The 16,982-nt window shown below is 38.6% G+C and overlaps 1 protein-coding gene across 1 annotated transcript in view; it reads right to left on the reverse strand.

Annotated features, from left to right (window-relative positions):
* LOC120534754 (zinc finger protein 436-like) overlaps positions 1–16,242 on the reverse strand; it is a 115,727-nt gene extending 99,485 nt beyond the window's left edge. The window contains exons 1-3 of the mRNA XM_039762335.1: positions 16,124–16,242; positions 12,332–12,756; positions 57–1,195 (exon numbers count right to left, since the gene is read on the reverse strand). Coding sequence (XP_039618269.1) covers positions 57–1,195; positions 12,332–12,725 — 1,533 coding nt within the window. The 5' untranslated portion in view covers positions 12,726–12,756; positions 16,124–16,242. The remainder of the gene's footprint in view (positions 1–56; positions 1,196–12,331; positions 12,757–16,123) is intronic.
* Between the last annotated feature and the right edge of the window lie 740 nt (positions 16,243–16,982).

Genomic DNA, 16,982 nt, shown 5'->3' on the forward strand with positions numbered 1-16,982 from the left:
TGTTATCCAGGATTTCTTACATCTGGGTTTCTGGTCTCTGTTTTTCAGTCAGTCAGTATCGCTGTGCTACAAGTGACCTGCACCTCCTCATTTTCCATTGTGCGGTCTGAGTTGTGGTCCCAGTGTCTTTCTGGTGCTGGTAACTTACTTGTTTCCCCAATTATATCTTTTTTTGTTTTCATAAAACATTTTGAATCCTTTCTTCTGCTGCTTACCATTGTACTGTGTTCATCTGTGGACAAGGTGGGGGAGTTTCTGTCATTTTTTTCTCTTGTGTGAATTTTTTGATGTTTCTTAACACTGCTTCTCTGTGAAAACTTTTTACCACATTCAGAACAGTCATATGGCTTCTGTCCTGTGTGAATTATTTTGTGGCACTGAAAACCGCTTCTATCTGAAAACTGTTTACCACAATCAGAACAGCAATACGGCTTCTCCCCTGTATGAATTCTTTGGTGAATCTGAAGACTGCTACTCTGTGAAAACGTCTTACCACATTCAGAACAGTCATACGGCTTCTCTCCTGTGTGAATTCTTTGGTGTCTCTTAAGATGGCTTCTCTTTGAAAACTGTTTACCACATTCAGAGCAGCAATACGGCTTCTCTCCTGAGTGAGTTTTAATATGCATCTTAAAATTACTACTGTAAGAGAATTGTTTTCCACATTCAGAGCACAAATATGGCTTCTCCCCGGAGTGAATTCTTTGGTGGCTCTGAAGATGGCTTGTCCATGAACACTTTTTGCCACATTTAAAACAGCAATATTGATTCTGTCCTGTGTGGATTCTTTGGTAGATCTGAAGATGGCTTCTCGGTGAAAACGTTTTACCACATTCAGAACAGTCATACAGTTTCTCCCGTGTATGAATTCTTTGGTGGATCTGAAGAATGCTTCTCCGTGAAAACTTTTTGCCACATTCAGAACAGCAATATGGTTTCTCCCTGGTGTGAATTCTTTGGTGGCTCTGAAGATGGCTTCTCTGTGTAAACTTTTTACCACATTCAGAACAGCAATACGGCTTCTCCCCTGTGTGAATTACTTGATGGGTCTGAAGATAGCTTCTCCGAGAAAACGCTTTACCACATTCAGAACAGTCATATGGCTTCTCCCCTGTGTGAATTCTTTGGTGGTTCTGAAGATGGCTTCTCCTTGAAAATATTTTACCACATTGAGAACAGCAGTGAAGTTTGATTCCTGTATAAAGTTTAAAAGATAAAAAAATTTTGTTTTAAACCCACCACTTTTATACTGACATTACCTTACAACACTAAATAAATACTGGATTAATTTATGAACAAACTTTGAAAAGCATAAACAATCGTAAGACTTAAGTAGCAAGTGAATAGAGATTCAACTTGTTCATTATTTTCATTTGTATTTCAACTACAAACTTCATTTGTATTTTAACCAAGAAGTTAAAATAGTAAAATAAATAGATCACATGTGATAGGAACAATCAACAAGACTATTGTTGATTTTTTAAACTACATTACAGAATGGCATCATTATTTTGTCATCATATTCTTGAAATAATATAACATTATATATTAATTATTGCAGGTAGAAAGTAATAATCATTACACATCATTGCACTGGAGAGTGTCATGTCAAATATGAAATGAACTTTTATTAAACTGATTGTGTCATAATATTTGTAAACAATTAGTCCAAAGCCATCCAACTCCATAATATTTTGTAAATTTATTTTAAAAAGAGGCAGAGGATAGTAAAGCAAAAAAGTTTAATACACAATAAGAACAAAGTAAAATTTAAATGAATAAAACACACAGGTCACTAAAAAATCCCAGAGACCCACGCAACACCTGACCTGAAACAGCAAACTGGACACTTGTGGCCGAAATGTAAAATATACTTCTGTCTTCATACCACCTGCGTCAGGGGCTTTTTTGTTGAAAATTGATATAAAAATGCATTTAATGGATTTAATTTCTTCAGCTAAAACAGGGGCCTCCGGAAATCAGCATCATTTTGTGAGAATTTTGTTAAATTAATAAAATAACAGACCAATCACTCTAAAGATGGGAGTTCAGCAGAGGAGATAGTTTAAGAAAAAAATAAACTGTATTAATTTCCAAGCAGTAGTTAGTGATATTATCTATATCTCTGTACTATCACTATATTTTTGCTCGATGTGAGACATGGAGGCTAACAAATCTCATCTGTGAAGTCTAAGAGCTCACAACTCGCTCAGTTTAGCACAAGAGAGATAGCAATGAGAGCACATGAAATGAATTCTCAACTTTGCACAAGATGGTCATTTACCTTCTCTCTGATTAGCGTCATTTTGATCTTCTGTACTGGATCAGAAAAACACGGGTGAATTCAAAAAATTATTCAGAAGCTTCTCAAGATTATCAATATTACTGTATGCCAAGTGAAAATATTTGGAGGCATTAGCAATGGTCAGGCCTTGAATATGCTCTTTAATAGCCAGTCAAACACAAGTTGAATCTTAAACAGTCTTTGTTTAGTGTTATAAACTCCTCAAGTTTAGCAGAGGTTTGTTTAATGAAATCCGCATGAAAATGCTGACGAGGGGAGAAATAGTTAAAAAAATAATGAAGCAGAGGTCAGACGACGAGGACAAGAATACAAATACATCAATCGAGTTTAGATTCATAATAAATCTGGCAAGCGCCTATGAAGGGAGGAATACGCCGATTAATCAGGGAAGGTGATTCATCGAGCAGGGAGTTAATAAATGCATTTGCACCCATACCGATGATTATTTGGAATTCAGACTAAGAAAAGAATAGATGAATATGTGTTATTCTATGGATGTGGGACATAAACTGCAACACAGCTGTTTTCTTTAACAAATCTCCATCAACACAAAACAAAACCTGCCTTCTAAAACATCTCCAGAATCAAGAACCTTCAGTGGCACAGCATAGTGAACTCGGCCCAAAACTCCCTGTTTTTTTACTAGTGGCCGAGAAGGACACTGACACACAATAACTTGTGGAGGTAGCTCGATGAATGTATTTAACCAAAAGAAATGAATCTTGAATACAGGCTGTATCAGCCTAGCTCAAAAATAAAAAATCAGCAACACTTGAGTTGTTGCAAGTAGAAGAGAAGACACTGAGATTCGACAGGAGACAGGAAAACAAGGAACAGCAATAAAGGAGACCAGTAAATGAAATACATTACAAGATGCCAAACAAGTTAACCCAGTAGACCCGCCAGCAGTCATGTATAACGTAGACAGTAACTCCAGAATCCCACCCCTAAACCGTATATGAAAAAAACTAAACTGAGGTCTCTCTCAAATAAAAATACAGGAAAAAATCAACAGGTTCTGTTTATGAGTGGGCAAACATGGAGAGAGCTCAGTAAACAATCCCATCCTAACCCCAACATTCACAATACAAGAGTCAATGAGGTGAAAATATGAAAAATACATCTGAAGATAAATATTACAGGCAAGCAAATATTAAACAATTGTGGGTCAAGAGTATGTGGAGCATGAAAGTATGTGGACCTGGTGTCCTGACCACTCACAACCCTCAATGACTCTCTAATCACATGTGTATGTACACACATGAAATACACACATGAGAAAAACAGGAAGAAGTAGCCAGTACAAATCAATATTCAGGAAAATGTCTAAGCAGTACTGGCATATCATACATAAAAACAGTCAAAGCGGCCAAACACCAGTGACATGAATTAGTCAAGAACACCGACTGCCTGTTGAGGGTCAGTGAAATGTCTCTGCACCCCTGGGAAGGAAGTCTGAAGCTTTGTCAGACAAATCAGGAAAGCAGAAAGATCAATTTGTGGAGCCTTTTTGATCACCAGAGATAAGGTCTTGTGGGGTTGGTGTGGTGTTGACTGAGTAATTGGCAGTAAAAGTAGACCTTCCATCCTTCAAAAGTTACATTCGAATGTTTGTGTGCATCTTTCAGAATAGTAACTCAGTTAGAACTGGACGTAGACATGTCACTTTCCCTGGTATGTATTCTATGTGCCCAGTCTGAAATTAGAAATGGCTGAAACCAAAAAAGCCATTATTTCTTCATAAAGCCAAATATTTTCCCCACTCTTATATGGAACTCCAATAATTCTGATGTTGCCCCTCCTTGATCCATCTTATTGTCTGTAAAGTTTAGGATGGGGAGATTGGGTCTCAGCATAAAAGGAAAGTATTCTCTGTGTCATGCTGCTCCACTTGAGTACAGACCTGAATAAAAACTGACAGGAGTTTCTGCTTTTCGTTTCTAATTTCTACAATATCACTATGAAGGTCAGATAACCTCCTCTCTTCTGATGCATTCAAAGTCACACTTAGAACTCCATTTTGCTCCGATATAAAGGCCATCAGTTGATTAACAGTGGAAAATGCTCCAGAGTTATCAGCCGCCATGCCAGCCTCAATCAAACTTCTCTGGGCTTTCTTCACTGGCCTTGAATATAAAGAACCACGGTGTGTCGCCTGATCTGAACAATTCATATGTCATACCAAAAACAACAAAAGGTTATGTTGATGCTCTGATGAGGCATTTTTTAGATTAATTTGTAAAAACAGTAATTGCAGGATAGTGTCATGGAATACTCTTACAACACAGCCATTATTCAATTGAGCATTATGCGGACTCCTAAATGCAAATTGTAAACAAAAATAGCTCATTTAAATCACTAAAGCAATATAGAAGAATGAACAAAGTGAAGTATTAATGCACTGACCCACAGGAGCACCAGTAATCTAAGAAAAAAAATATATAAGATGAAGAAACCCGAGATCAGAGCCATGACTCGTATTAGTGTCTGCTCTGGATGAGGAGTGGCAGGTGAAACCAGGACTGGTCAGCTTTATCACACACGGTCTCACTTATACAGCCCTTTATAATATTCATGGACGTGCACTATGCTACCTGAAATTAAACGTGTTGTGTTTTACTGTGTATTAAATTTAATATGAGTTCATGTACGCAAATTAAGTCTTATTAAATTACTCATTCTGTGGGTCTTTATTAATAAATTGCAGGTGTCTGTCACCTTTTTGATTAACTTCATTCACATCAGGAGATGTTCCTGCTAAAATTACATGAAAGGCTTCATTCTTCAACTTGACAGTTTTCCTTACTACTTCTATCCTCCAAAGACTGCTAGAGCTGTCATGACAAACACCAACAAGCTCCTTACAGTGGTCTTCACACTCAAGTTCTTGAACATGATCAGTTTAGTTTCTACCACGTAGATAATAATGTGTATACTGTAAATAGTAAAATGGCAAAGATACTAACAGAGAAGAAAATAATCAGGGGATACCAAAACTATGAGCCAAAGGGAGAACTGAAAATCAAACTGAAAGAAAGTACATAACCCTTAAAGAAATCTGAAAGAAAACAATCTGTTTGAAAAAGCACAAATACAGGACTACTTCTGCAATTTCAAATACTCCAGAAATGTCCAAGCCAACCTTAACACAATCACCAATATGATGTCATAATAATCACATGATTATGGAGTAAATCTTTGCTAAACACAACTTGATACTCATGACAATCAATAAATAACATTAACATTCTAACACACCAAGACTTCTCAAGTGCATATGTAAAAAATTCCAATGAAAATCTAAACTCCATCTTTCAATGTCTTTCTCTTTCCATCAGCTGAAATACAGCGCTAGCTGAGCAACCTGAACATTTACCATTAAATGATAGACAAGTCAAAGCCAGAGAAATTAAAACTTAATACTAAAATAAAGCACAAAAAGGGCTGCTACAAGAGAAAGGGAGATGAAGCAATACATAAAGTGAAGAGATAAGGCAACAACAAGTCTTTAATTTTCATTCAGGTGACTGCAGCTCTATTAGAACAATTTGGACAATAACAGACCATTCAGCCCAGCAAAGCTTACCAGTCCTATTCATTTAATTCTTCTAAAATATCATCAAGTTGAGTTTTGAAAGCCCCTAAACTCCTACTGTCTACCACACTACTTTGTAGCTTATTCTATTTTCTGATGTTCTCTGTGTAAAGAACAACATCTTAATGTTTGTGCAAAATTTACCCAAATCTGGTTGCCAACTGCGTCCCCGTGTTCATGTACACATTACAACACAAACAGGCCAAACACAAGACTGTAAGATAAAGATGCACAGAGATGGACACTTGGTTGGATTAAGCAGCTCCAAGAATGTGTTGCTTAAAATGTTCAATAGAAGTTAAATTGCTTTACAGATGTAAGAAAAAGTTTGTGTACCCTTTGGAATCTCCTGAATTTTTGCCCAAATTCCTCCAGAGAATGTGGTCCGATCTACAACTACACAACAATCACAGACAGACACAATCAATCTGAACTCATAACACACAAACAACTGGACTGTCAATGCTGAACAAATCATTTAAACCTTTACAGTCCCATCTAGTCAGGTGTTCAACCAATGAGGGGAGACTGGAGATGTGGCTTAGAGGCAATCATACAAATAAAAGGAAAGAAATGTGCGTTCTTGCAAAGCCGTCTCTAAAGATCTGCTCATGAACATACAGATCAAGAACATAACAAAGGCGCCAAGGTTTATTGAATGGATTTAGGGTATTTTGAGGGTGCTGAATTCAAAAATCCCATTACTTTTGCTGAATTGGTTCTAGTTTTTGAGATAATGGACATCCATGAAAATAATGCATTCCCCCAATGCGACTTGTGTGTGATAACAAATACAATAGCTTTTGTTTTGTCTTTTGACTCTTTAACAGTGTCTTCGGTAATGAAATATCCCATATAATTATTTTGTATTTCAACTGTAGGCCTACAATGCTATAAAAGTGACTTTTTGAAGCCAGAATTCAACTGTGAATTTGCAGAGAAAAGAAGTCGGCTACAGTATAAGTTTGTCGACCCAGTTTTGGTTTATACCCAAACAGTTCTGTCTTAGTAAGTATATAAATACATGTAAAAACTATGACTTCATCAAGAAGAGCCTGCATCAACAATCCTGATGTATTCTGCTACATCTGTGGAGAGTACATGGTTGAACAACAAAGAAGAAATATCACAGACTTTGTGCATCGAGTATACAGTACCTGGCTTATTTTGGAGTACAGCTTGGAGATCAGGATAAGTATTGGGCTCCACATATGGTTTGCAAAACATGTGTGGAGCACCTACGACAGTGGACAAAAGGTGGAAGAAAAAGTTTAAACTTTGGTGTGCCAATGGTATGGAGAGAACCGAAAAACCACCATGACGATTGCTATTTTGTGTTGTTAAGATTAAAGGCTTTAATGATTACAAGAAAGCTTGGTGGGATTATCCCAATTGGGAAACAGCAAGACGACCTATTCTACATAGCAATGATGTTCCCATACCAATGTTTACCAGACTACCAAACCAGCCACTGTCAAACTCTGAAGAGAGGCAGGTATTGGAGTGTATGGCAGGTAGTAGCAGTGGAAGTGAATTTGAGGGAAGCTCTTCGATGCCTCAACCATTAAGCCAAAAAGAACTCAATGACCTGATTCAAGACTTACATCTGTCCAAGCAAGCATCTGAAATTTTAGTGTCCAGACTTAATGAACAAGACCTTATAAAGACGGAAGTTAAAATTACAGCCTATTGGACAAGAGAAGACAGACATCTCCTATATTTCAACCAAGAGGAAGAACTTGTATACTGCAATGATATCCCAGTAATTGTATTTCAAATGGGACTAACAGAATATCGATCAGAAGACTGGCGGCTTTTTATAGACAGCTCCATTAGAAGCTTGAAATGTGTTCTCTTGCACAATGGTAACCGTTATGTGTCTCTTCCCATCACTCACTCAACAAAACTTAAAATATGAAAATGTAAAAATCGTATTACAGAAAATCCGTTATCATGAACATCAGTGGTCGATTTGTGTTGATCTGAAGATGGTGAACTTGCTTGGACAGCAATCTGGATACACAAAATACCCATGCTTCATGTGCCTCTGGGGTTACAGGGCAAAACAAGATCATTGGACAAAAGTGTCATGGCCTACAAGGAAAGAAATGATTGTTGGCGCTGTGAATATCTCAACAAGCCGCTGGTGGACAAGAACAAATTTATTCTCCCACCGCTTCATATTAAGCTAGGATTGATGAAGCAATTTGTTAGGGCTTTGGACAAAATGGGTAATTGCTTCAAGTACATTTGTAGATCATTCCCTGGACTGAGCATGGAAAAACTAAAAGCTGGAATCTTTGATGGTACTCAGATTCGTAAACTCATGAATGATTCCAATTTTACCAAATGCATGAATGACACTGAGGCTTTGGCCTGGAAGAGTTTTGTCTCTGTTGTGAAGAACTACTTGGGTAATCACAGAGCAGACAATTGTGAAGAATTGGTGCAAGATATGCTTGCTAACTTCAGAAATTTGGGAGTTAGTGAATCTTTATGCTCATATTATCTCCATAGCCATTTAAACAGATTTCCAGATAACCTTGGAGACTTCAGCGAGGAACAAGGCGAGAGTTCTACCAGGATATGAAGGTGATAGAGGAGAGATATCAAGGCAGATGGGACATAAACACGATGGCAGACTACTGTTGGAGTCTCCAGCATGATTGTCCCGATGATACACATAAAAGGAAATAGCATAAACAGTGATTTTTGAAGCATTGACATTAATGACAATAACTAATATTGTATTAATTAATCAAATCATACATAACTTTTTTCCTGTCACTGTTACATATTTGTAATCTTTTTTGTATGATGTTAGTGTTTATTTACTAACTGTAACTAAAATAATATTTTTGCAATTCTGAATGCTTTTCAAATGTGTTGCATTAATTAATTAACTATTAAATATCTCAGAAACTAGACCTAATCTAGCAAAACCAAAGTCATATTCTTAATCAGCACCATAAACTTAATATAAAACCGTTCAGACATCGTTGGCACCAAAATCACTGTATACCAGTGAAATGTAACAGACAAGAGGAGACCATTCATCAGTCCATCAAGCTTGTTAGTTTAGCTAACAGCTAAGCTGTCCCAAATTCACATCAAGATAACTTTTAAAAACTGTTAAGAGGAGACAAATAGAGAGGAGAATAAGGCTGGGAAATTATAATAAAGGGCGAAGAAAATAAAGCTGGGAGAGCAAATATAGGTATTTAAAAGAACATCTTAGCTTATTTAGTGCTTTCAAAATTTTTCAAATATTACTTGCCTTTTCATTCTCATTATATAATTTCATGTTGTTTATATTTTGTTGTTTATTAATTACCCAAATATCTTTGTATTTTGGGGGTGAGACCCTAAGTGGTGAAGTAACACCAATGTCACTCATCAAAGACCACCCCCAGCATATATATTTGCTATCAGGGAGGAGGTCCTTCAGTTGTTTACTGACATTTGATGAGTGCTTTATTATAATTATTTAAACCAACAATACATTTTGGGGCTATGCATGCTGAAGCCTCCTGTTGAGTTTGGAGTCAGGCTGCCTGGGTTGAGACCTATCTACAGATAGGCTACTGAAGGTTCTAAGGCACAGGTGTCAAACTCCAGGCCTGGAGGGCCGCAGTGGGTGCAGGTTTTCTTTCTAACCCTTTTCCTAATAAGTGTCCAGTTTTCACTGCTAATTAACTCCTTTCCCCTCTATTTTAATAGCCCTGTTTTTAAGGATTAAGTCTTCTGAGTTGATGATTTTCTTCATTAAATAACAACCAAACAGAAACGAGACATGAAACGAGCCAACAGATAGATGACCGGCTAAATTGGGGCTTCAAACTCCAACCAGTTCCTTAATGAGAAGCTGATTCTTGCTGTTAATTGAACCCATTATTCAATTACATGGCTTGTTGTTGCTCTCTTTTTGCCACAGCAGACATTTCCAAAAATGTTGATATTCTGTTTTTTTCTAAGAACTCCTAAAATGTTTTGGTAACCTGAGGGATCAACCTTACTGAGACCTTCAACTTTATTTTCAGATTTTGTTTGATGGGTACAGGTGAGCTGGTCATGTCCTGCTTGTTTTATGTCTCATTACTGTCCGGCTGCTAATTAAGGAAAAAACAACTAAGGGGCCTGAGTCAAGCTAATTAAAGCTAAGAGTAAAGTTAATTAGCATCAACAACTGGTCAATAATTAAGAAGATGGCTAGAATGAAAACCTGCAGCCACTGCGGCCCTCCAGGACTGGAATTCGACACCCCTGTTCTAAGGCCTCATTTATAAAGCTTGCATAGACATAAAACTGGACTCAAAACATGTGTATGCAACCTCCCATACAAATGTCAAGATTTACAAAAGAAACTTGACAGGGAAACAAACGTATTTACAGTAACTCTGAGAATACAGTATTTTATATACAGTACTTACAGTAACTCCATTTCAGAGAAACTAGGAAATGACAACACCGTCGATCAAGGAGGAAAAGGCAGCCAAACCAGCTAAATGACGACTCGCAAGAATAATTCTAGTCACCAAGCTATTATAATGTACGTTGATATGACAAACATGACACCTCAAAAATTAGAGCTATGATGTACAAACTGTATTTTAGTTCCCTTAAAGATAGCCAATAATATATATTTGCACTGAAGAAATTCTACTTTGTCATCACTTTATATCTGCTAGTTGATGTCTCTTTTCAGGGAATTGGCCGACACCTCAACAGTATCTCAGCAAAGCTTCACTCCATTAATGCCTGCTCTGATGGAAGCTATTAACTGACTGCTGTGCTGGAAGCTATTAACTGACTGCTGTGCTGGAAGCCATTAACTGACTGCTGTGCTGGAAGCCATTAACTGACTGCTGCTGCGCTACATCTGGTTTTCGTACAGTGTGGGTGTACACACATAACAAATGACATGTTTTTGCCAACACAAAAAGTCAATCTGCAGCTGTGTCCAGATCTCCTAACACAACTGGAACACTTTACTGCACTCATATTGTAAAAAGGGCACCTAGCAAGATTGAAGCTACTTTTGTTAACCGTAAGCAGTGACATTCCATTAATACACAAGTCATCCAAGATGTGGCTGACAAATGTTACGTCTTCATGGCCTTAGTCAAACCAGAATTAATTTATTTTGAGACAAAGTAGCTTTGACAGACGTGATGTTGTTTTACATGGTCAATATGTGTTGGTGAAGTAACCTGCTGAACTCTCAGAGTTTCATATGACCTGACCTATTCATTAGAACAGCAATCATGTCATTACATATGCCAGGTGACAGTGGCTACCCACTCAAAGAGTGTTGCCCTACACCTTTCCTGAACCCCAGAGCACAGAGGAGAGGAACTGTAACTACATGTATGATTTTTCAATCTCAGATGAAGAGCAAAGACAGATATTATTGAATGCAGGTGGTGGGGTCTCGATGGTTGAGGAGGAAGAGGCTGATCTACCAGTCCATTAAGTTCTGCTGCATCATCATTGCATATAGAGGTAACAGATTAGCAGGCTCCAGATTTGAATGATTTCAGGGTGGCAGTTAAAGGAGTGTTCACATATACATATTTAAAAAATGACTATGAATTACAAAAAGTAAATTTTGTAGTAATGTGCATACATCCGGTTTATAAACCTTATATTTTTTTCTGGATATACACATTTTCTTTTTTTTGTTTTTTTTTTTGTGTACGCATATATTCATGCTCAATTCCATAAAAAGTTTTATAAATGCCACCCCTGGTCTGGTGTGTGGGTCTTTTGAATGCCTGAATCCCCATGTCACCGTGTGTGTCCCCATTTCACAGTGGTCTGGAGGTAAAAGATCACTGCACACCATTGCTATCAATTCATGGTAGAATTCCAGTTTAGAGCTTTTTTGCTTCAGCAGGACCAGGACAGGATGCCATCATCAATGTAGCACTGAATTAAAAATTGTTATAAAGAAATCTGATAGGAGATATTAGGATAGTGAAAGCTTGAGAGAAGTTAAGTAATGAAAAAGACCATCAGATGAAACAAAAGAAGTCAACAAGAGAAAGGCTTAAACAGAAGAAAGCTGGTGTATTATTTATTGTTTATTATTAGTATTATTATTAGTTTAAGATGACTGTGTTTTTCTGTTTTATGGGCTTAATTGAAGATCAGACCACAGAATTAGGAGGAATTATTGCAGAAATAAAAGGAATTCCAAAGGGTTCATAAACTTTCTTTTTACCAAAGACAGGCTTAGTGTGTTTGCATAATGTTATAAACAATAACGGAAAAAAGTACAGACTCCTAAACCCTGTAAAATGTAGTGAAATTGCCGTGTTCCATATAGTTTGAAGGTCTGTGTAAGTTTCATTAAAAAAAAGCACAAGACAGCACTTTCAGGCCCATAACCCTGACCCTAAAATGTACACCGACTGTTATTTTTCACTTACTTGTTTTAGATGACGTCTTAGGTGGTGGCTGACAATCCTCAGTTCTAGGAGATGAAATTTTTTCAGTTGTCTTTCTGTCAGACTGTAATGATTCATGTTTTATATTAACAGAAGAGACTAACCCGGTCACTGCTCCATCTTGATCTCCATAATGGAGGTCATCTTCCTTGACACTCTCCATACTCCTATAGCTGGCCATCTCAGTGCTGACACACTCTTCTTCTTCCTCCTCTTTAATATTTACTGATCCCAGTTCACAGTCCTCTTCCTTAATGTCCAGACCCTCCTGTTTGGGGTGGACACTCTCCCACTCACAGTCCTCCTCCTTAAAATTTATGGTCCTCTCCTCCATGACATTTAGGTGAGCCTCACACGTCTCCTCTTTCACATCCATTTAAACGTTACAGTAAATGGCAGAGTTTTATCTGTGGAAAAAAACAGGAATCAATTCCATTTAAACTGCATCATTCAGATCTAAAGACATTTGATTTTTATAACATCCTCTTAGCTGATGTCAAGTCAGACAGTTCATAGCAATCAGACAGTAACTCATCACTTTCGCTGTAAAATGAGTTTGGGAATGAAATGAGGGTCCAACAGGCTAGAAGAAGAAGAAGGAGGCCATCTTGTACAGTTGTTTGTCAACAGTATTCACTACTTTAATTGAACATTCAATACTCTTAGGGTCCCAGAATTCTGTTAATAGTTAATGTTAAGGAAGGTTTATATAAGTTAGGCCTCAGGATTATGTTAAAAAACAGGGGCATATGAAGGAGGAACTTAAAATCACTGGTCAACTTGTCCAATGTGAAACTGCCCCAACCTTAAAAAATCCAAAACCATTATTCAAGTCACAGCCTTCATTTACATAATCTTAGCAAGATGGAGCCAGTTGGCGGTGTGTCCCTGTAAAGATGGCCGCCTAATGCGAGACACCCAATGTCTGACTTCAACTAACCTGAGACTCACTAAGATAAATTTAAACAGGTTTGATTTTGGTTTTAGTCTTAGGGACAGACTGTGTGTGCAGGAGAGCAGACAACCAATGAATGTCCTCCTGAAGCAGAAGGCATAGAGTTAAGTGAAGAGGAATAAGAAACTGCAGGTTTTGAACCTAAAAAAAATAAGAGATGCTCCTCTTTCTGTTGTTTTGTGTTTCAGATAGGAAAGCAAAAGAAGAAAAAAATAAAAGGTGAAGATTGCTGCTTAAGAGCTACAGCTGTTAACCCCTTGTACACCGCAGGCTTCATTAGCAGCATGCTATTGGCTGTTAGAAACAGGGCTGAGCATGACTCTGCTGAATGATCGGCACACAATCGCTAAATGTGACAATTGTTTAAATTAACGTGGTCAGGTGATGAGGTCAGTGACTGTGGTTGGCAAAATATATATAAAAATATTCTTCAAATCAACTGTCATTTTCAATAACTTTGAAACAAGTTTCAAGTTTATCAGCTTCATCTTGCTTAAGTACACACTGCACACATCACGAATATTTTAGTACTTAACACATTAATAAACTCGTATTAAACAGCAGCAGCTCCCAGTATTGTGAGATTGGCATGGTGGAGGCCTTGTGTGCCTCAGTCGTTCTTAATGCTCCATTTGTGCTTCTGACAGACCAGTTAGCTATGGGTAACCCTAAAGGAGGAGTCCAGAATAAAAGCGGCTCATTATTGACCTTCATGAATATTCTAGTTAAATAAAAATGGGTCTTGGCCAGAAGAGGGATGCCAGTCCTAACAGAGTGGGACATGGGGTGACCCACACAGCCTGGTTGGGTCTGTATGATAAAGTCACATGTACAAGTAGCCAAATGGACTTTAACTTCCACCTCACCACGTGGTCCAGTGCAAAATAAACACAAATAGAAGTTATTGGGGTATAGGAAGAAAACCAGAGTACCTGTACAGGGCAGGAGCCAGCTATAGACCACCATTGGGTACACTCACAATTCAACACCATCCAACCTCTGCTCCTTAGGGACAAACCGACAGAGATGAGAGTACTGTAGATTCATACTTGGAGACATGGATCGTGGACTATCTTACACACAGACCACAGTATGTGCATCTCGGAAACTGCAGGTCTGACATTGTGGTCAGCAGCACAGGAGCGCCACAGGGGACTGGACTTTCTCCGGTCCTGTTCAGCTAACATACATCAGACTTCCAATACATCTCGGAGTCCTGTCACATGCAAATGTTCACTGACGACACTGCTATCGTGGGTTGCATCAGGAGTGGGCAGGAGGAGGAGTATAGGAACCTAATCAAGGACTTTGTTAAATGGTGCGACTCAAACCACCTACACCTGAACACCAGCAAAACTAAGGAGCTGGTGGTGGATTTTAGGAGGCCCAGGCCTCTCATGGACCCTGTGATCATCAAAAGTGACTGTGCAGAGGATGCAGACCTATAAATACCTGAGAGTGCAGCTAGATGATAAATTGGACTGGACTGCCAATACTGATGCTCTGTGCAAGAAAGGGCAGACACAACTATACTTCCTTAGAGTCTTTCAACATCTGCAATAAGATGCTGCAGATGTTCTATCAGACGGTTGTGGAGGGCGACCTCTTCTAAGCGGTGGTGTGCTGGGGAGGCAGCATAAAGAAGAGGGACGCCTCACGCCTGGACAAACTGGTGAGGAAGGCAGGCTCTATTGTAGGCACAGAGCTGGACAGTTTGACATCTGTGGCAGAGCGACAGGCACTGAGCAGGCTCCTGTCAATCATGGAAAATCCACTGCATCCATTAAACAGGATCATCTTAGGACACAGGAGCAGCTCCACTGACACACTGAGGAGACCCCACACCATGCGACTCTTCAATTCCACCCGGGGGAGTAAACGTTAACATTATACAAAGTTATTGTCTGTTATACCTGCATTTTTATCACTCTTTAATACTGTATTTTATCACCATGCTGCTGCTGGAGTATGTGAATTTCCCCTTGGGATTAATAAATTATCTATCTAAGTCAACAACCACACCAAGACAAGTTTGATTTGCCAGGCCACTAAACCTGGGCATCTTTGGATTAGTGGAGAAAATAAGAATAAAAGAGCAGAAATGAAAACTGCATAGAGACTTAAAAAACAGGCGGAGATTCAAATTCATTCTGACAGACCTGTGAGGCAGTAACACAAACCACAAATCTCTATTAACTTCTCTAATACTCACTAACAGACATTACTGGTTTGGCTTTAGCACTGAAACATGGGAGCTTGTCATATTTCATACAGGTTAAAAGGGAAAAAAGTGTCAATTCAAGCAATGCATGTAAACGTCGGCAGTGGGTTAAGCAGGTTTGAGGCCGTGTGTGTAAATACAGATACTGTTGTTTCAAAGCTCGACAACTCGACTGTCTCTAAAACTCTTAATCACGGTCATGGACTCCAGTTCGTTTTTCACTTTTACTAATCTGACTCCTCGCTATTCTTTTAATGGCCGGCTGCTCACCACCTCCGCGACTGTCTTTGAACTGGACATCGCGGAGGGACAAAAGAAAAACAAAGGCAGAAAAATCAAAGCGCCGTACGTGTGGAATGGTCGTCTTCCCGATGTCTGCGATTCGAGAAGGAATCGACAAAAAGAACACACGGAGAGGAATGCAGAGGCGCCAGCGGTGTGACTGGGTGGTAAGATTTAAAAGTTGGGAGTCAGCCACGTTACGTGAACAGCAGATACCAATGAACAGAAACAGCACGCGGGAGGCCACAAGATGATTCACTCAAGCAAATTTCGGCGTGGGGCGATTCCACACATCCACAAAATGCAGAGCACTTACTGTCTGCCTCTTGGCGACGGGATTGTTTCTGAACTCATTCACTCAGTAACAGTGTTGCATCCGTAGTGTTTCACAAAGCGAGAGCCTAGTAGCGTGGCTACAGTAGCTGTCGCGTTGGAATCACGTCACACGGCGGCCGACACTGTACCACGTGACAGTCCGATTTCTCGGTTGATTGACAAGCAGCACTGTGCAGCGATTGGTCGAGGCCTTCTTGATGCGAAACTTTTGTAAACTTTGACTGGCTGAAACGAAACGCATTCCGTTCTCTGTTCCCAAACACCCGCCTCCCCGCCTAAAAGCGGCGATGTCATGTTTGGAGTTTATCTTAAAGTGGGCCCGCTGGTAATTAAAATGGCACTATTGCGGCTACTGTTAGTACACAAGGATTATAGTGAAGTGAAATAAAACAAATGTAGTTTAATCTAATGAGAATGTGTTTGTTTTGTACATATTAATGAAAGTATTCTTTTTTTTTTCTTTTTAGCAAACTGGCTTCAGTAATATAAATATCTCTAAATAGTCTGGACAGCTGCATTATAATTATGTTTGTTAATAATGAATAATAATAATGCTAACAATAGCAAATTGCAGTGTAACAAGGTAATTGTAATATTATTAAAGTCCTTAAAAAAGGCATCACTAGTATTGCTAACCATTACCTTTATTTATTTACTCATTTATTTATTTTGTGTCTATGTCCCCTTGCTCTTTCAGAATTAACTGTTTCTGGTATCCCTTACCATGGCTGCCACTAGTGTTCCTACATGAGTCTTTGTTTGTAGTAGTGGTGTTCCTCTTAAAACAGAGGTTTCTTTCTTTAATTGATGTACTGGTTGATTGCGTTGTTTTAATAGAC

Source organism: Polypterus senegalus, chromosome 8 (genome assembly GCF_016835505.1).
Source record: "Polypterus senegalus isolate Bchr_013 chromosome 8, ASM1683550v1, whole genome shotgun sequence".
Classification (NCBI taxonomy): Eukaryota; Metazoa; Chordata; class Cladistia; order Polypteriformes; family Polypteridae; genus Polypterus; species Polypterus senegalus.